The sequence below is a fragment of the Centroberyx gerrardi genome, chromosome 14, assembly GCF_048128805.1.
Source record: "Centroberyx gerrardi isolate f3 chromosome 14, fCenGer3.hap1.cur.20231027, whole genome shotgun sequence".
In the NCBI taxonomy this organism is placed as follows: Eukaryota; Metazoa; Chordata; class Actinopteri; order Beryciformes; family Berycidae; genus Centroberyx; species Centroberyx gerrardi.
This window is the reverse complement of record NC_136010.1, coordinates 30,750,953-30,772,495: the sequence shown is the minus strand read 5'-3', so window position 1 is coordinate 30,772,495 and position 21,543 is coordinate 30,750,953. Positions and strand designations below refer to the sequence as shown.

General features: G+C 39.3%; 1 protein-coding gene across 1 annotated transcript; it reads left to right on the top strand.

Annotated features, from left to right (window-relative positions):
• The first annotated feature begins 2,904 nt into the window (after nt 1-2,904).
• LOC144542280 (thyrotropin receptor-like) lies at nt 2,905-17,791 on the top strand. Its single transcript, XM_078287998.1, has 10 exons — nt 2,905-3,071; nt 3,175-3,246; nt 13,673-13,747; nt 14,191-14,265; nt 14,431-14,505; nt 14,622-14,699; nt 15,284-15,352; nt 15,882-15,959; nt 16,211-16,399; nt 16,684-17,791. Exons 1-10 carry the CDS (start codon nt 2,905-2,907, stop codon nt 17,789-17,791), a joined length of 1,986 nt encoding a protein of 661 aa, XP_078144124.1.
• Nucleotides 17,792-21,543: the final 3,752 nt, after the last annotated feature.

Sequence of the window (21,543 nt, the reverse complement as noted above, 5' to 3'; positions counted from 1 at the left end):
CAAGCCTATTCACCGGCAGTTACCGACAGATACTTGATTGGACGGTCGATGTAGGCGGGACAATACTACTTATGACAACAGAGTGCGACAACAACTATGTTGTTATGACAACAAACTGGCCTTCATCAGCTTTGTTTTTGGCTGCAGTTTGAGAGACCGGTGTGAGTGGAGCGCTACCATCAGTCTGTATCTGCTCCATCACCGATTACATTTGGGGGTTGGGGGGATTGGCATGCTGGTAAGACTAAGGCTGCGGTCGAATAGTCTTTTTTGCTTAGGAAGGTTCCTAACTGAGTGAAATGACCCGGAAGTACCTAAGTGGCAGCCATGATAAGAGCTGTTCGAATTCTCTACATGCTAAGGAAAGGTGTTTCAATGTTTCCTTACTTAGCTCCTTTAGCATAGGATACACTGGACCATCCTTTACGAAAGGAAAGGAGATAATGCCGTCCCACAATTCTTTGCGGCAGCAACGACGCACCATTCGGCCGTTCACGAAAACAAACGATCATGACCGACAAGGGACGCAGATCATCAAGCAAGTTACCGTTGCTTATTAAGCATGTTCCATCTTATGCCATAACTTGCTAATATGCTTATATGTTTTGAACTGTCAACAATATGTTAAACCCATAGAGGCGAACTATGAACGTTACGCTGCTGTCGTAAAATGATCAAAGTGAAGTTAACGTTGTAGCGTAACCTATGCTCAGTTTGCATTAGTTATTTCTTCATTCTGAGCGTTGTTGTATTGCCAGCCTTTAGGAATATCATTAATTAATTTTACTTCAGTCACAGATGCTGAAACCCTTGCCTTAATAAAGGCCTGTATCAGCCATAACAACTTCAAAGCACAATCAAGTCATTTTTCAAGGTGTTTACTGAGTTGTGTGGTGGTTCTTAAGCTATTATATGCATAGGCTTATAATCAGATCATAATCAGCATATTAACCATAACACAGAAGTCTGTCTTTCAAGAAAAAGGGATATGAGACGTTTTTAGCCAGATGATGTTTTTAATTCAACATGTTTGAAACTTAAGAATGATGATATGTACAGTAGCAGATTTGTAGGCCTAACAAGTTATGCCTATCTTGCATGAATTTAACAATAATTTTCATACAATCATACTAATTGGGATTCATGTCGATAAATATGAGTGGACAGGAGGGTGAGCGTGAGCAACCATTCTCAATGTGACAACCACTTCGTTTCACTTTTGTGACTGGTAGCCTATATTCCTTTTTTATTTCAATTCCAACCTTGGTGATGAAGCAATATTTTTCACTGGGTTGTCCACGTTTATATAGCCTGCATGAAACAACACGGTAAGAATGCACGGGGCGAAGTATCTAAGATGCGCTTTTAGTAGTCCATCTCCGGAACATTGTAGTTTCACCACGGCAGACCCACGTCATTAACATCCGCCGTCGCATAATTACGTAGCCTAGTGTAAGTTCAGTCGGATTCTCTTAGCACCGCGGTTGTCTTTTCCTAAGTCCTTATGAATTCTCCTTCACATCTTTCCTTGACCTCATGACGTTTTCCAACGAGGTCAAGGAAAAGTGGTTAGGAATAGGAGTTAGGACATATTTTTTTGACTATTCGACCGCAGCCTAAGACATCACTTTGTGTCAGGAATCTAGGCTGAACCCAAATGCAGACCAGGACAAACAGGTAAGGTCAAAATCACGAGTCTTTATTCTCTGCTTCACGGTGACGAAGAGAAGAAGACTGGTGGTTTGAGCTGGGGTCTTGGGGAGGGAAGTCCGTGGGGAAGGCAGCCAGGTGGAGGTGATTCCCAGGATGAGAGCTGGCTGGCGGGGCTTGGCGAGCAGACGAGGCGGGCAGGCAAACAGGCATTCCTGGAGACAGGGAGAACAGCCGTAAAGCTGCTGGCAACAGGCAGACTGGCAAACAAAGCAGGCGAACAGACAACTAGAGAGCTGGAAGTGTGCACAACAACAAACCATGTATGGCACAATGATCCGGCAGTGACTGGCTCTCTCACCAGCGTCTTTATACTGGAGTGAAGAGGAGTGGTGATGGCTTGATCTGGGACAAGTGCGCTGATTGTGGATGAAGACCAGGTGTGGAGAGAGAGCGGGCAAGGGAAATGAATAGCCAGACAGACAAAACCAAAACACACCCACAACCAGCAGACAGGTTCACGGAGGCTGGATCGTGACACTTTGGGCACTGGCAACTTGTGATGAGCATTTGTCATTATTTTTGACATTTTATAGACTAAATGATTAAACAGTTTATCAAAAAAATTATGAAAATAATCATAGTTGCAGCCCCAGTTCCAGATGTAACCACTTACTGATACAGATACAGATACAGATACAGATGTAACCAATTGGTAAGGATTCTAGATTAATCTATCTGAGAAAGTTCTAAGTCTAACCTTCAAAAAAGTTCTACCTAGAGCCAAAAAGGGTTCTCCTATGAACTAAAAAAAAAATTTGAGGAGGCCGCTGCCTGACAGCCTTTAAGTACAACTGTATTGAAAATGGGTTAAAATGGACGATAGTAGAACCCTTGCAAGTTGTCTGGTATAAGTTTTGAGTTTTTTCTTTGCTTTTTTGGCAGCCCTGTATGCATCTTGCATAGACCAGTATGGTTATTAATATGAAAAACAGAAAAATAGCATCTGTCAAAAATACAGAAAAACAGCATCTGTACTTTCATTTACTACAAATTGCTCCTTAAATGCATTCTTTACTTTTCTTCTGTACTTTGGTTTTATTTTGAAAGTTGTGACCAGAAGTCCTTCTTGTTATTCTGGCTTGCTTGACACTAGTTGCCAAAATCCAGGATGGCCCAGTGAATACCTTCCCCTCCCTTCTCACTGTGCATAACCTGGGAGTCTTCGCCACTGCATTCAAACTGCGTGTCACAATGAATCCTGATTTTCATCACCTGATTTTCATCTTCATCACAAGTGTTGAGGCCACACTTCATTTGGAATATTGCCCGGTTCACTGCCAATGTGAATGGGAGACTCATAGTGTTTCATGCTTCGGAGTTGAAGTCATGCCTGTTTTCCATCCCAGCACAGAGGAGGTGTAAGTTGTCAAAAATCTTTCAACAATGATTTCAGCTTGTGGATCACTATTTTATTATGGCTAAACAATATCAATCCCACTAGAATGTGTATTCCCATTTCAGGTGGATGGTAGAGACGAGACTTTCTTCCATTCCTCAGGATGCCTTTGCCAATTTGTTCAACATTTCCCACATGTAAGATTTTCTTTTAAAATAGCATAATTTGCCATACATAACATAACTCTTTTACAAAGAGGAATAAACAATATTTATTCTTTATGTTGTAATGTTATAACTCCATTTTATTTATTTTTGAAATGAACTGAACATGTATGTGTGGTATGTGCACAATGTTTGCACAGTCTAAAAAAACGTGCACTGTAAAAAAAATCCTGTTGTTTTTACGGAAAAAAACTGGCAGCTGTGGTTGCCAGAATAATTTTGTAAAAAATACAGTAAAAATGTAAACAACTTTACAGAACAACCTGTAAATGTTACAGTTTAAAACTGTTGTAATTTACCAAAAATTTACATTTTAAACCTGTAAATCCAACAGCCCTTTTCTGCTGAATTAGCATGACCACGCTGCTATTAAACTAATTCTTTCAGTAAGACTTACATACAGTTGTCGCTTATTGTACATTGAATCCCATTCAATTTCACTGAAAAATACCAAACAAACAACATTGTTTAACTGTAAAAGCCTCATTATAAGACTGTCATTTTACTGAATTTTTCTGCAAATTTTACTCAAAAGTTGTTTATAATGTAGTGTATTTTGCAGTATTAATGACAAGAGTTTTACAGTGAAAGCAACATCTAAATACTGCAATTGAATTTTCTGTAAAATTTATTCATTACAATTTAAAGGCATAAAATCCTGTTCTGACTCCTATCTAATATCAATCTCAAATATAAACTGTAAAACTGTCTAAAAGTATTTTTCATCGCCTGTTAGGATTATTGCTCAGTGAAAAATAGAAACTGTTTCTATACATTACAGGCAGATTGAACACTTATATCTTAGACGATTTCATTTAAACTGCACTGCCTTCTTATAGATGTTTGACTTTTAGCAGAAATGTGAAAAATGTAACCCAGTGTACACAGATTAAGCATCTAAAAATTGAAAAGCAAAGCTAGATATACCTTAAGACTTACTGTACTGAAAGATTAAAAAAATTCCAATAATAACTTGCCTTTCCAAGAATTTATTAACCTCAAAGCAGTGAACAACATCTGTCATTTCTCAACATACATATTCATAATATGTACTTTACAAACATTAGAATAGCTTATTGTACATTTAATCCCATTCAATTTCACTGAAAAATACCAAACAAACATTGTTTAAAGACATAAAATCCTGTTCTATGACTCAATCTCAAATATAAACTGTAAAACTGTCTAAAAGTATTTTTCATTGCCTCGGATTATTGCTCAGTGAAAAATAGAAACTGTTTCTATACATTACAGGCAGATTGAACACTTCTATCTTAGACGATTTCAGACTGCCTTCTTATAGCAGTGCAGTTTAGTAGAAAAATAGAGAAAGAGAGGGCATATTTTTTATGAATAAATGTAAGAATTTTTAACACCCTTTAAGGATTACTGCATTTCCTTATTAGAATAAATAGAACAAATGTACCAATATCTTCAAACAAGCTCTTCAAATTGAGGTACAGGCATGCAAATGAGGAAATACAAGAGCAATAAAACTCAGTAACAATTGCATACAAACTCTGTAACAATTTCGTCTGAAACTTTTACTTGCTTCTTAAGCTTAAAGAACTGAGCAGATAATAAGCTGAAACAAACCTTCAAACTGTGAGTGGGGCACATCATCACATGCCATAAATCTTACTGAGTTTAGTCCATATTCAGACATCACGCCACTCGTGATCCGAAAGTTCCTGAATCAAGGTAAGGACTCTGGGGTTCACGTGAAGACGGGATGTGTTTTTCTTCTCCACTTTAGTTCCCTTCTCTGGGCTGATGGAGAAAAAACACCTTGGGAAATAGAAGAAAAACAGATGACTGTATTAATAATAAAATAGCTTCATTAACAACAAAAGATTTCACATCAATCATCATTTTCTTATTCAAGCTATTATTTTAAAGCCACTTATAATAGTAAAAAGGTAAAACAGCGTTCTTGCACCATTTTTAAAGTCAAATGAGTCCTACTTTGGAAAACAAAACTTAACTTTTCCGTTCTTTTGTTCAGTGTTGAGAATACTGTCAATTCAAACTTTTCCATTCAAACCATTAACCAATCAGAGAACAGTTCAAGCATATTAATAAGCTTAATAATAAAAGTCCTCAAAACAGAAGAGAGAGAGAGAGAGGAAAGAGAGAGGGAGGAGAGAGAGGAGAGAGAGGGAGGAGAAAGAGAGGAGAGAGAGAGGGAGGGAGGAGAGAGAGAGAGGGAGGAGAGGAGAGAGAGGGAGGGAGGAGAGAGAGAGTAGAGAGAGAGGGAGGAGAGAGAGGAGAGAGGGAGGAGAGAGAGGGAGGGAGGAGAGAGAGGGGAGAGAGACAGAGGGAGGAGAGAGAGGAGAGGGAGAGAAAGGCAGAGAGAGAGAGAGAGAGGGAGGAGAGAGGGAGAGAGAGGAGAGGGAGGAGAGAGAGGAGAGAGAGGGAGGAGAGAAAGGGAGGATAGAGAGGGAGAGAGAGGAGAGAGGAGGAGAGAGAGGAGAGGGAGGAGAGAGAGATAGAGAGGGGGGGAGAGAGAGGGAGGGAGGAGAGATAGGAGAGAGTAGAGAGAGAGGGAGGAGAGAGAGAGTAGAGAGAGAGGGAGGAGAGAGAGGGAGGGAGGAGAGAGAGGGGAGAAAGACAGAGGGAGGAGAGAGAGAGGAGAGGGAGAGAAAGGTAGAGAGAGAGAGAGAGAGGAGAGGGAGGAGAGAGAGATAGAGAGGGGGAGGAGGAGAGAGAGAGAGAGAGAGGAGAGAGGAGAGAGAGGAGAAAGAGAGAGGAGAAAGAGAGAGGAGAGAGAGGGAGGAGAGAGGGAGAGGGAGAGAGAGGAGATACAGTGAAAATGTTGGATAAAGCCAATCCAAAAAGACACACCTCTGCAGAAACTCCAGGGTTGAAGCCAGCTCTGATGGGTAATGGATGTTGAAGCAATAATAGCTCCCAAACATCATGCACAGGGCAGAAACGAAGGAGGGGATGTTGTCGTGTACAGTGTTTCGATCCACACTCAGCATGAACCGTCTTGAAGAATAGCAGGATCGTCCTAAAAAGAAAACAAAAAAGAAAAAAAAAAAACAACAAAAACATAATTCAAACAAAATTAAAACAAGACTTGTCTTCCTGAAACATTTCACAAAACAATTTGAGCATATTTGTTTTTAAATTTTCAAGGTCAGTTAAATTGCTTACCATCAATACAGAAATCAGTGTATGTGCAGGTTTAGGGGAGAGAAATGTAAGGCCTTTTAAGGCCACTTTGACTAACCTTAAGAGCTTACAGTAACAAAAAACATTGTGCAACATTAATTTGTGTCCAAATAGACAGAAAAGAGAGAAAGAAAAGGAAGAAAGAATAGAGAAATACAAAAGAGAGAAGAAAGACCAAGAAAGACATTTTTTTTAACTTACCACACACAACAATGGTGGGAGTCAAGTGAACTTGGTCCATCTGTACTTCCCCTGCCAGGCATGTGTCTTCCACATAACAGAACATCACGTCTTCCTTCTCATCAAAGTAGGACAGCAGAAGCAGCACCATCTCTTTGACGTCTTCAGAGCAACCACTCAGCTCTCCCCTCATCACTTTAAACTTTGTTACAGCCTGTAGGAACTTTTTGTTCTTGTACACACAAACAGTATTCATGTAGTTCAGGAGCCGTTTCCCCTTCAGATCCACATTCCGTGTGAAAGTTTCTTTAAGCCCAATTCCAGTGAGTTCCTTGAAGTGGACTGCCATGCCAAGTTCGTCGAACCAAAACGGCCACTCTTCCAGGAGGTATTTTATATTTTTCCCCTGGTTGACTTGTTTACGCTGTGTGTAGAAAGTCGACTTCATTAGAAGTTTGACCTCCTCTGGATTTGCATCAGTTTGCTGAGACATCATCTTCAGTTTTTCTGTCTTCTCCTGCTGGCTCTCTGGGGTCTCTCCAAGGGGCAGGAATTTTAAATCCCAATAAATGCACCCATAAGTGTCCTGGATTGCTGCTCTCTGTTCTGGAGGGACTTCGTCTGTGTCAGACTCATCAGTGCGATGCTTTCGTTTTCTTATTTTTGGGGTCGTAGATCGCTTCACATTCTCTATCCTATTTTGCAATTGCTTGACTACAGAGTGATACCCTGGCCCAATCACGTCTCCCTCTATTATGTCTTGCAGAGATTTTGGATATTTTGGCACTATCTTTTTGGCAACTTCAGTAGAGATCCTTTTACTTATGCAAGAACTTTTTCGCATCATCTCACAAACCACAATCCGGACCATCTCCCTTCTCATTTGTGGACGTGGTCGTTTTCCTCTCTCCAATGACTGCATCAGTTCCTCTGGGAACTTCTCCCACGGTATCATAAAGGTATCCACCCAGTCTCTATCAGGGCTTTGGCAGCTGTTGGAAGAGGTTGAGGATGAACTTCTGGGTGAAAGAGACTGCAAGGATGCGGGAGGTCCTGGCGAGGCACCAACAGATGAGCTGCTGGTTTCAGGAGTCTGGCCTGCAAAAACACACACACACACACACAAAAAGAGATATCAGGAACACAATGTGAATGTTTTTATATTTCCGATTGATCTTTTATGCTGGCTACTTTGGGCACTGTTTGCATCCTGTACTGCAATACTTGACTTACATGTCAGCTTCCAAGCAGCAAGGACTTTTCGGGCTTGAATTGGCCTCAACGCTGACAGCAAATCGGCTTCCTCAATAAACCGAAAATCATCATATGTCTCCACCCCAAGGGATTGTAAGGTCTCTTCTAGAATATCTTTCATCATCTCTGGAAGGTCAGGCAAGACCTCAGTGATGGGTAGAAATGTTTGCTCCAAGTCGGTCATTTCTGGAATCAAGGAAGAATGACACCAGTTTTCAAGATTACAAATGAAAGAAGACAAAAGTAATTAGACATTTAGTCAAGTAACACTGTACATACAGTATATACAGATAAGAGGAACCTCTACTTTGAGTATATAATGTGAGTGAGGATTTACACTTTATCATTTTTACTAAGCATACATGTGCATTTTTAGTATGGTTTCTCCACCACAGTGGCCAAGATCATGTTTATTTTGACAACACACTGTGTTTCAGCGGAATGACTTGGTGCCCGTCAACAATGTATGATGGTAACGGATAAAAATCTACCAAGTCGTTAATGTTAAGACATTGCAACCTTGTACTCTGTTTTGTCACTGAGTACAGATGGTATTCAGAATGATAGTCAGCTTTATGTATATCCATCACAAAATACACAGCTGCATCATTTTGAATTAAAATAATGAGAAGTTCTCCAAACTCCATGGACTCATCATTTTTTGACACAAGGAAATGCCCTTTTTTATATGATGTACCTTTATACTGTATGTCTGTGGAAACACTAGTATTGTTTTCTGAAAAGCCAAACTCTCTCACTGCATGTTTAATTGCGTCACTGTAAAGGTTTGGGTAAAAAGTACAACTGTCTTTGACTTGCAGAAGCTGACTGCATCCTGGCCCAGCTGAAAGATATGCCTGAAACATCTGATGTCTTTCGGATAAAGTTAGGCAGATGTTTTTAAAGTTTTTCAAATGCCTGACACATCTCTAGAAGTAGCTGTGTTTACTTTCAAAACGCATTGTCCATACTCTGATCAAGGGGCCAAATTTCAAAATTAGTGCCGGATAGTGCCGCAAGAAATGGTGTTTTGGTTTTAGTGTACTCTCAGGAAATAAACACTTTCTTGATTCCAAATATTCTTGGATTATAATGTCAAGATAGGCTACCTGTGACAACGAAATATTTTGCGCACAAATCAGATCAACAATATCTTTAAGCTGGAGAGTTAACTGCCACACATCATCTTCTGGATTTTGCACTTTGTCACCAATTAATACAGGCAGCAACCTTAACAAATTCCAGTTCTGAATGGCTTGACCCGAAAGCTTGGACAACTCAGAGTTGACAGCACATGGCTTTGTGAGAGCATCAGATCCTTTGTACTTGAACTGCTTGATGCGCCGGTTCAAAAGTGAATATGTAAGCCATTTATTTTTCTTAATGAAATACTTCAAGTACAGTGCAACATCATAGGATAAGACACCCTCAAATATGTCATGGCCTAAACAAGGTGGGAGACCAGGCTGGCAAACATGAAAAGATTTCAGAGCATTGAAAACAGAGTTTACCTTTATGCCTTTGCTGTGTTGACTGTCTTCAGCTTGTAGATCACCAACAGCAGAATCGTAACTTTCAGGGGTGCGCTGTGGACCACATACATTTGGATCATCACTCTGAAACTCACTTCGCGTGATTTCACAGTACCTGCAAAAGTACTGAGACCTACTAAAGTTTTCAGTAAACCCACCAATGCTGTGTGAACCCAAATTATCACCAGCAATACAATACAGGGCCCCTTTGACCGTTTCACCACCTACAGTTATTCCATTTTCCTCCAAATCTTTTAAATCCACTAACATCTCTGAGAAAACCTTAGCACTTCCAAATTGTTTTAGGTCATTCTCTCCACACAATAAGACAAGGGACATGTGATCAGTATTGGACCGCACATGAGCAGGTAAATTTGCCAGAGAAAGATATACTCCAACAACTTTGTGTTTTTTCTTAGCAGAGCCGAGGGGATTGACAATTTCAAAAGCATCCTCGTACAGAATTAGCTTCAGGCATCCTGGATTTTCAATGAAGAACTGGTTGGACTTAAAGTTTTGTCCATCACTTATGTCACCTAAATCATCTGAGTCTGTTTCACAAGACTGTTGTGACACTGAATTCTTCCATAATTCTGATTCTAATAAGTTATTTACTGTTTGTTTCACAGGTATGTAGTAAGCAAACCTTTGTGCCATATTTTCATCATTTCCTAATGTAACTTTTTTAGGCTCCATGTATTTGAACATCTTTTTGAACGTCTGAGCTCTTGAATATGTTGTTCTCAGTGGTCCCTGATGACAGACAGAGAACAGATCTGAATCCTTCACACAATCACAGATTTTAGCAATAGCATTATCTGTTAGACACATGTCATTTTTTAAAAGTGAACGTAGTTTACTTAAAGTGTAATCCTGTCCCAACTCATGCACATTTTGCATCTCTTCGACAATCGTCTGTATTGTTGAAGCTGGAAGAAGGAGCTGCCCTTGCAATTTTAGGTAGAATAAACATACATTCCTAAGAAAGGTCTCATTGAAATTCTGTGGCAATTCAATGCTTTCATTTGTTGTTGCATCATTTGAGCTCTGGGAAGCATCTTCACATGCAATGACAGCAGAAGACTGAGAAATAGTTTCCCTGTACATGTCACTTATGCTATCCACCGAACATGCTCTATGTTTCCTGGACATATGAGCAGTAAATGATGATTTCACAGTGAACGTATTTTTACAACCAGTTACTGGACATGCCACAGGTCGCCCCTCCACTATATGCTCTTTTAAGTGGGATATAAGTTCTTTCACTGTGTGAAATTGGCGCTCACACAGCGAAATGGCACATTTAAAATCTGTAACAACGGCTGTAGCAGTAACAGAGGGTGCAGGCACATTGTGAACCCGATAGAAATGAGCTTTAAAAGCTGCATAAGTAGAAAATGTCCGATTGCAGTCAGTGCCAACACATTTGAAAAAACAATGGGGTTCGTTCCTATGAACTCTACAATGCAGCACATAACCCCTCAATGTCTCTAGTGTTTTGCTGCAAAAACGGCAGGTAATCATTTTTAGCAAACTAACAAAACCGCTGGTTTTTTAAGTTTTTACCCTCCTCGGATGACGCTGCAAAAACCACCGCTCCTCAACAGCATGAAAAAAAGAAACTGAAAGAGTTCAGACATAGCATGAAACGCCAGACTAATTAAACCCCAGTCAGTCGGCGTTATTATTATGACTGCAAAATATACCCTCGGTCACAAACAGAAGCTAGTATTTTTCTGACAACAAACGGTCATGTATTTCAAGTTTTAAGAAAAGAAATTGTTAGTTTACCAGTGCTACACATCGTGATTCTCCATGTCATCATGTACACACAGCTCCATGCGCTGGCAGACTGGGCAGTGGGCGCACGCGGCACACTACGAGCCGTTAACTTCGCCAAGATGGCTGCTCCCGCGATAATTAAGCAGTCCAATGAAAGAACAGAAACAAACTCTACTGCTCAGTGAGTTGACGAGGCAGAGCTCATCTAGTTTGAAATTCAAACACAGGCGTTTATTTTCGCGGGAATGTAAAATTTACATTGAAAATCATTACTGTTACATTTAAAATGGCCTTAAGGCACTATAAATATTACCAACTGACATTATTCTGTAATGAAAAAAACAGAATAATGAACTGATGAACAGCTATGGAACAGATGAGCAGCTAAATGTCCATTTGGAAGACAAAGATAAAATTTCTGTAATTCCATCACCAGTCATTATTACAAGTTCTACACTTATTTTAGGAATTTATGGTGTATAGACCTCAGTTATCTGTAATAATACCACTCGTTTTTCAGTAAAAGAAATACAATTTACGTATTATTTTGACTATAGTTAAGACCAGAGGAAAATATATTGAGGGATTATCACAGGCTGGCATCTGTTTAGCCAGGATGCTGTTTTGAAACCATCTAAAAAAATGTATTGGTACCATAGTCCCATTTGGTGGCTGCCATAAGCAACATCTGTTTCTGGTCAAAACTGACTGATGTGATTTTATTCAGAAAGAACAGTCATGACAACTTATTATATATTATTATTTTATAGATTCAACCTAAAAACAACATGAACATACCTTTATATGTGTGTGTGTGTGTGTGTGTGTGTGTGTTTGTGCGTGTGTGTGTGCGTGCGTGCGTGTTCATGAGCATGAGTGGCATCGTATGATCATTTTACAAACGTAGGCATGGCATTTGTGGCAGGTGAGGCTAGTTTTGATGTCTCTTGGGGCACAGAACTGGCATCTCTTCCTTTTACGCCCTCTTTCTTAGGGGGTTAGGGGAGCTGCTGGGGCTGGGAGGTGAGCAAGGCCTCAAGAAAACTTTATTTATAAGATCTGCAAGAAAATGTATGTATCGTTTTGTCTGGAAGGTGTGATTCCTGTGGGGGGGTGGGGACATAAGCACGAGAAAGAGATAAGTTCCCGTAACTAACATTATATTGTTTTGTCTGGAAGGTGTGGTTCCCGTGGCATGATGAGGCGGGTAAGGGGGTGCTCAAGAATGATAGGAGGTCAAGTCTGGGTCAGAATCACAGCTGAAGCTTTGCAGGTGTGTTTGTGTGTGAGAACAAAGGCCCCTCTCGTCTGTGTGTATGTATGTGCATGTGTGTGTGTGTCTGTGTGTGTGGGATTGTTGGTGGTGGGATGGGTGGGGGGAGGGTTGGGTGTGGTGTGGGGATGTATGGGGAAGTCAGACTTGGGTCAGTCAGATGAAATATACCATATTTATCACAGAAGAAAGTTGTAATCGGCCAATTTTGCCCGGAACACAATAGGAGGGTTAAAATCCATTGGCTATTAGCTACACTTACTCATGAGTTCTTTTATCAGGGAGGCTATAAAAATAGTTCATATGTAATGCAATTTTTTTTACAGTGACCTACTACTATTATAGTTTTACTAGCCTACTGATATATTGTTAAATATAGGCCTACTCAATTCTAAACAGACACATCACCTGTTTTTTTAAACCCTTCATATTAACATAATTTTACTGTATTTGTACATATTCTTATCTGTAAAGTATAACATATGAATTTGTAAAATGTAATACGGTTTCTTTCTGTATAAAAAAAAAACTACCTGACAAAAAACATTATTTTAACACTGTCAAGTTGTAATTTTAACTGTATTGTATTGCTTTTTGTTTTACAGTTTTTCTGTGTTTGAACTACAGTAATCTGTAAATTCTACAAAGAAATATGATTATTTTAACATATTCTTACTTTAAAATTAACAGTTGTGTTTGGTTCAGTATTTTACAAAATATTACTGTAAATTAAACACTGCTTCATTGTTTTTCTATTTACACTTTTTTGATGTCATAATTTCACAGCACTTCACTGTTAATTTCACAGACATTTTTTACAGTGTGGTCATCAATCAGAAAAAAATAAGAATACAAGGATTATAATTATTTAGAATATAGTGTCAATATGATTCACATAACAATGTAATATATTGATCAAGAAAAAAAAGTAAGATGTCTTGGCTATAGCCGTGTTATTTTCAAGTCGATTGTCAGTTTATTCAGTGGTTCTTATATCTGAATATAAATATGCTTATATTTCTAATTGCTCAAAGATTACTCATTATCAAACCACTTAAAAAATAATGCAGGGCAAAAATGTACAAGAGTAGTATCTTTATTCAATATCTATTGAAAATACAAAAACTGTATGCCTAAGTGCAAACCATGTCTGTGAAACCAAATATAGAATGAAGCCTTTGGTTTCTGATTTGTTTTTCAGCTACATCTCTGATGATGAGACTTTAAGACTTCTGGAGAGGCATTCTTTCCATAACCTGCCCTGGGCAACCCACATGTAAGTACCCTTTAAACATTGCAACTTGATTGTGATTAAAATGAAGCCACTCCAGCAGCGCCACCATGAACACTGCAGTAGCCCTTGGAGTAGTTCTCCATCATGCTGCATCTATCCTGCATTAGTACTGCACTGGCCACTGTCCCACAATTTGGTTCAGAATCCAAATCAGAAGCACCTTTATCCGCCAAGCACTGTTCAATACATACACAACAAGTATTTTTTCTGAGAAAAAATGAGGAAGCCTCTCTGTGGTGGTCTAGGGTGGCCATTTATAACTGCAGAAACTACAAGCCAGCTCACAAGTCACCAAGCTACTCGAAGCTAATGCCTTGAAACCTGGCATGTGAAACAGATTTTTTTTCTTTGGGTGTGTGTGTGTGTGTGTGTGTGTGTCTGTCTGTCTGTGTGTTTGTGTATGTGTCTGTGTGTGTGTCCAACAGAGAAGTAAGAAGTATCAAAACACTGGCACACATTGACCCAGAAGCATTTAAGGATCTGCCTAATTTAAAGTATCTGTAAGTGAAATCTCATTTGCTTTCATTAGTCTACATAAGTATATCACGTTTTTCACAGGAAAACCATACATAAATGGTGCTAATATGCTTGATGCTATATTGTTTCCTATCTAGAATTTAACTCTTTGGTGCCATTATTGCTAACTGAAATTTGTTTTGATACAGTGGTATTTTCAACACAGGTCTCACCTCCTTCCCTGCCCTACAGTACATTCAATCCAACCAAGAGGAGTTTATCTTGTATGTAGCATTTGAATACTGTACCTAATGGCACATCTCATTTGTTAGTCAAAGTAGCTGAACTTTACTCTTTATTGTCTGGTGTGAAATATTTAATGTCCATATCATCTCAACAGGGAGATGGTGGATAATATCTTCATAGAAGTAATACCTGCAAATTCTTTCAATGGAATATCTGAAAATGATCTAACCATGTAAGTATGATTTTGACAGTTCTGCTTCCTCTGTATCTCAAATGTTGCTTTTCTTTGACATTACCATAATAAGTACATTAGTCCAGCTCTGGGCTACTATTATCTACTAGCTAGGCCCCAAATGGCAGCGAGACGTAACTCTGAGGTCATTTTGAGGACTTCATTATCCAGATATCATCTAAGGTGATATCAGTAAACTGTACACAGCCCCAGCTGATCTGTGATCACTTCTGGAAATGTCTTCCTTTGAAATACCTAATTTATTTCCTCATGATATTGGCCATATTGTTGTGATCATCATATAGGCTCAGGGCAGTCTGATGAAGCATATCTGAACATCTGAACATATAACAGGAATAAACCTTTTGCATATTGATCTGGATAAAGAATGTGGACGAAGTGATCCCAGGTGGACATTACTTACATACATGAGCACATCAAAGTATTAAATATGTTACATCACATGGGACAGCCACAGGAAAGTACAACCTACTGCCACTGACAGACAACTTGAGCCCCAATAGGTACTGTATGGAGATTGAGGTACTTCAGATTTATAACTGAATAACAATGTGTTTTTGTAGTATGTTGAATAGCAATGGCCTGAAAGAGATCCATCGCTACGCCTTCAATGGGAGCAGACTTGAGGAAGTGTACGCAGTTCTTAAGTATTGTGTTGTTGACAAAAGTTTAAAGTGGTAATCCACGAGATTGTCTTTTATTGATTTTGTCTCCATCTTTGGTGCTATGCAGTCATTGCTGTGGTGTTTACATTTTGTCTCCATCTTTGGTGCCAAGCGGTTATTGCTGTGGTGTTTTTTAAATTTTGTCTCCATCATTGGTGCTAAGCGTTCATTATTGTGACATATTTTTCCTTGGATTTTCTGTTGATGAAATTTTAGTTTCTGTAGATGTAGATTATTCCATATAAACTGGAAACATAAAACGCATCACTTCCTGTGCACCAGACCCAACACCAGGCTTCGAACAGCAAATGTAAAAGCTTTCATGAACAGGGTTGGATTACTATTGTGTTATATCAATCAGTGATAGAGAGTAGCAAAACGGACATTTATTTATATGAAAATTTCATGGATTATTACTTTAAGGAATGATATCAATTACAAAACTTCCAAAATATTGCCACTTTCCCCTGCCTTTAATCTATTCTCCTTTGCTCAGGTATCTTCACAGGAATGTGGATTTGGAAAGACTAGATGAATTTGCTTTTTCTGGCGTGATTCATGGCCCAACTCTCTTGTGAGTGATTGAAAAGTATACAGTGTTTGCTAGATAGGGATTACCGTTGTTCTGTTACTGTTCTCTCTGAAGAAACCACAAATCAGCTAGACATATTTTTTTCATAATTTAGTATTTTACTGAATCAGAGAATATCCTAAATCTACCCCTACAAAACACACTGAGCTCAGACTGTAAACCAAAACAGGAGACAGGAACAGCCTTAGCCTTGTATCCATATAAATTCAGCTTTGCTCTCTCTGTCTTCCCAGAGACCTTTCAGAGACCAGAGTGAACTCTTTGCCGTCAATAGGACTGGAGACCATTGAGAAACTCCAAGCTAAAAACACTTGGACCCTCAAGAAACTACCCCCCCTTAGAGCCTTTCTCCATTTACAGAGTGCTGAATTGACCTTCCCAAGCCACTGCTGTGGCCTCAAAAAGTTGAAAAGATGGAGAGGGTGAGTAAGAGAATAGAAAGTCCTCTAAAAAATGTTTCCCACGCTATACTTGATTACCTCTGGTATTTGTTCTTCTTCTTTTTTGTACAACATTTCCCCCATCTATTGAGTTTGTATGTTCCACAAGAGTTATGTCAGTTTGGGGTATTCATTTTTATGCATTTTAGTTGAAATAATTTTTATAATGATTTTACTTCAAACTTCAAAGTTCATATGCATTTAATTAATTTGCAGTTAATTACTTGGTATTCTCTGATGAATAATCCTTGCCTTCTGTGCTCAAGACACACTGAGGCAGTTATTTGCAACCTGACCAGGGCTGGCTTGGGACAACAATTGCAGAAATCTTCTGGAACTGTCTCTCAGAGTTATAGGAGACACAAAATCTACTACCAGCATCCACATCTGAAAGACAGCTATGCTCTCCAAACCACTGGCAACCCATATCACTATTATTACTACTACAACAGCTACATTTGTCCTCCGGATGAGTGTCAAAATGATGGCTTTTACATGGAGTTGGCTACGGAGCGTCCTGACAAGGATTTTGACTATGCACTGTGCAATGAACTTAACACAGATGATCATGGGCTTCCCTGCAGCCCCCTTCCTGATGCCTTCAACCCATGTGAGGATGTGATAAGCCAAGGATTCCTGAGGGTGTCTGTCTGGGTAGTTAGTCTGTTAGCCATTCTGGCTAATCTCCTGGTAATGTTCGTCTTGCTGACCAGCCACCACAAGCTGTCTGTCACCCGTTTCCTCATCTGTCACTTGGCATTTGCAGACTTCTGTATGGGGATGTACTTGCTGCTCATTGCATCTGTTGACCTTTACACACGCTCCCAATATTACCACCACGCAATTGCCTGGCAGACAGGAGCCGGCTGCAATCTAGCAGGGGCGTTATCCATCTTTGCCAGCGAGTTGTCTGTTTACACATTAACTGCAATCACCCTTCAACGCTGGCATGCCATCTTTTTTGCAATGAGGCCAGAGAGGAAACTGCGACTACGCCATGCGGCTGTGTTGATGCTTGTTGGTTGGGTGCTTTGTCTGATCCTAGCACTGCTGCCAGTGGTTGGTGTGAGCAGTTACCAGAGGGTGAGCATCTGCTTACCTATGGATACTGAGACAACTGCTGGTCAAGTTTACGTGGTCTCTATCCTGATGCTCAACGTCTTGGCTTTCATAGTGGTATGCTTGTGCTACTTCCACATATACTGTATGGTGCACAATCCCCAGCACCAGTCGAGCAGATGTGATGCCAGCATGGCCAAACGCATGGCTGTTCTTATTTTCACCAACTTCTTATGTCTAGCACCCATCTCCTTCTATGGCTTGTCTGCAACTCTCCACCAACCACTAATCACTGTCACAGATTCAAAGGTTTGACTCACTCTTGATTTTGAATTCAGTACATTTTCATTATGTATTTTCCTGATAGCTAAAATAAGGGCTAATCTGTTTGTCCCCACAGGTGCTGCTGGTGCTCTTCTATCCTATCAATTCTTGCGCACAGCCATTTTTCTATGCTATACTCACAAGGGCATTTCACTGGGACATCCTGATGTTGCTGAGCCGGATGGGGCTATGCCAGCGCCAAGCACAGCTCTACCGAAGCCAACTTGTCAGTGTTACTCCCCACATATGCTTTCCTCACAATCCAGCGTTCAAATCTCAAAATTTGTCAGTATGGGAAACACCAGGCAACAAGCTGTAGGTCCCCCCTTTGATCTCTCATCCTGTAGTAGGGCATGAAACTCAAAAGGGATAATTGTCTTTCTGTTCATTTATAAATGTGATGAAATTAAATATGTAGTATGAAGTAACATACATAACAGTAGCAAGCAGATGCTGCTTTCAAATGCAGTTAGAAATATTTTAATTACGGGTAGAGCACACTTGAACGACCCAATAAAGTGGTAAATATGACTGAGAAGGTCAAATTTTACATGATTTTAGGTGTCACGTAACTTTTATCCAATAAACTTAAAATATCAATTACAGCACTAATGCAAACATTCTTCCCTTCATTTTGCCGTTGTAGCACAAAGTGGCTCTGTACCACATGGTTTCTAAAATAGTCACCAATAAAGCTACTTCTGTTTCAGGGTCTATTGTTATTTCTGACCAAAAATAACAACAAGATGCATTTACGACTTTCCACTCAGAAGTAGGAGCTTACAAGGAGCATTTGAAGGCAGCAAGACTCTTTTGCCAGATCGCTGAAGGGCGGCCAGAGCTTTGTGAGTGGGGAAAATCAATGAGGGACAATGAGGTAAATATTGGTGTTTGTTTTTTTTACATTTTTATTTAGGGATAGCAAAGTGTACACATATAACACACATATAACAGTTCAGGCATAATAACAACACTTTCCCCTTTTTTTTTCACGTCCACATACTTTAACCTAGCCCCTACTGCCTAGCAGGTTTGTCACAATACCAAAATTTTGACTTTGATACTGATACCAGCTTAATAATTGCGATACTGGTTCCGAAACAATACCATGGCAAAAACCTAAAACATAAGGAAAAGTAATGGAATATTATATTAGATAACAGAACATGGAACATAAAATTCTTTATAAAATCATTCAGATAACAGAACATATTTTGACACTGTTGAAACTTAAATAATATTGAACATGTTTTTAATTAATAAATTAAATGAAATTAATTTAGATAATCAAATAAGTTGAGCTATGTGTCATATAGATACCATATAAGAATTATAAACCTGTCTATTCTGTAATAATCTTTGGCATCAGTGTGTGAAATTAAGAATCCAGTCTGTAGAAATCCAATAGGCCTACAACAAAAAACACTTTAGAAAATTCAATAGCCTAGTTCAAAAATAATTCCACATGTAATAATCTTTCCAAAATAACAGATCAGTTTACTTATGGACTTAAGGCTATTGTAGTTATATTTAATTAGTTTTATTTTATTAGTTTCCCATTTTATTTAGTCAGTCAGTCAATCAGTTCGTCTGTCAGCCAGATATCACCACAGGATTTCTAGATCGCAACTGGGCTTTGTAGGCCTACTTTCAGCGTTAAACAAACAAATCACCGGCATCCAAATCAATTTGAAGGATAGCAGTCATCTTTTTGTTTAAAGGCTTCTCCTTTTGCTTTGTTGCAGAGAGTCCAGCAGTTAGAATCCTTTCTTTCATGCTACGATCTGCCATATTGATTAGCTTCATACTCAATCTAAGCAACTAGCCTGCATTTAATCTGTGGTTGTTGTCTTCCTGGTTTGGTTGAGGCACCTCCTTTCTGCGCCACTTTTTGCGCCAGATTGTACCCGGGGATACCAAGTAGGTCTATCTGCAGCCTGCAGACTCCCTACAAGACATGCCCCACAGGATACGTATAAGACACGCCCCCTCGATTAGGCTAATTCAATTTGCTCAGTGCAATGAAAAAGGATGTGATGTTGTGCTTCTCGGTGGGTGGGTATCTCAAACTCGTGGCAGAGGAGACCGCTAGAAGAGAGCTACCATGGTTTCTACAATAAATTACACTTTGTGACCAACCTCACATCAATCTTTATTCATCAAGTAGCTGGTTAAGTAGCTGGTTAAGTAGCTAACTAGCTATCAATAGACCTCCGATTCTATGGTATTTGGTTAGCAACTTAACATAGCTAAGTCGCAATCAATCAACTCTGATGCTATGTGGTTAGCAAGTTAATGAATCAATGACATGCACTTTTTAAACAACTTGTTATGGTTACTAAATTTATTTTGCCCTTTAACCCCCTTTGACCTCCTTTGACTGACTTTTAATTTGCCAAGCATATTCTTCAGCCTAGACTACAGTGCTTCATGGCAAAGGTAGCCTATATACTTTGCTTATAAAATTGGATTTGATGGTGACAATGGAGGAGACCTTCCTGCTGGGGAAGGCAAGAAGGCTGCTCCACATCTAAGTGCTGCAACTGCAAAAGCACAATTTAGCCCGGGTTACAGCCATTCAAAACCAACATGTTAATTAAGCTTTACATATTTAACACCTTGTCCACACCTATGTGTCAGTGCAATGGGCAGCATAGACGCGTCAGAACGGCAGATAAACCTTTTCCTCCTCATGCACGCTTACTGCTGCAATTGCAATGTTGATCATGATAAAACGAATGTTTATGATGTCACTTACTGAAATGATAAATTGTCCATAGGTGTTGATCGTGATGAAGACCTATCGAAATGTTGTAAGATAAATAAATATATAGGAGCACTGGCAGCAGTGTGCAGCATTTTTTCGTAAATACTTTAGCTCCACTACACTCCAGCACCTGATAAAAAGTTTATGGGATGCTGCATATGGTCATCTTCTCTTTTGTGTTATGATAACACATCAGAAACTGTCTTTTATAACCACAATCAGAGCGGTAATTAATAATTGCAAAGCCAGTGTGTGAGTCATATTTATTAAACATTTTCATGTTTCCAATGATAATTAATGCCCTGGAACTTTATCTATTGATTTTTTTTTTTATTAGGGGTCCAAGCATGTAGTGCTGGGAACCCTATTGTTTCTGTTCGGATTATTAGTGTGCTTGCTGAAAGCAAGTATACACTCTTATTTACTTCTTTATTTATTAGTGTGCTTGCTGAAAGCAAGTCACACTTATACACTCTTATTTACTTCTTCATTAGTTGTGCTTGCTTCAGCAAGCACAACTAATAACTATTGTTCTCCTGTTTACTTATTATTATTCTTCCGGACAGATTTTTGCCCATTAATGCGGCTTGAACCGTTTGAGCTATCGACCCGGTTCAAACTCTAAAATGTTCAGCATGTTCGGGAATAGTGCGCTATTACTTTTCTAAGCATTCTGATGTTTACTTTTTCTGCAATTTACGTTTAAACATGATATTTTTCCCCATAGAAATGAATGGAGAATGTTCAGCCTGCTAGAGTGGTGATGTCATCACACACTCCATCAATTCCATCATTGTAATCTTCCCGTTCTGTAGCATATAAACACGGCAATATTGTAATTGTGTTCATTACTTTTTCTACAAATGTATGGTCTTCCATTGCTGGTCGCCGGTCGCCGCCTGTACTATAAACTGCCCCAAGATACTTATTGCAGTTTCTTCTGTTACAGAAACTGATCTTCAAGAACCACCCTGGA

Bases quoted from the DNA above. Each gene is read 5' to 3' on its own strand.
- LOC144542280 (XM_078287998.1), top strand. From the start codon at position 2,905: ATGAATCCTGATTTTCATCACCTGATTTTCATCTTCATCACAAGTGTT. The intron at 13,748-14,190 runs GTAAGTACCCTT...TGTGTCCAACAG, and splicing joins CTGCCCTGGGCAACCCACAT to AGAAGTAAGAAGTATCAAAA. The intron at 14,700-15,283 runs GTAAGTATGATT...GTGTTTTTGTAG, and splicing joins TCTGAAAATGATCTAACCAT to TATGTTGAATAGCAATGGCC.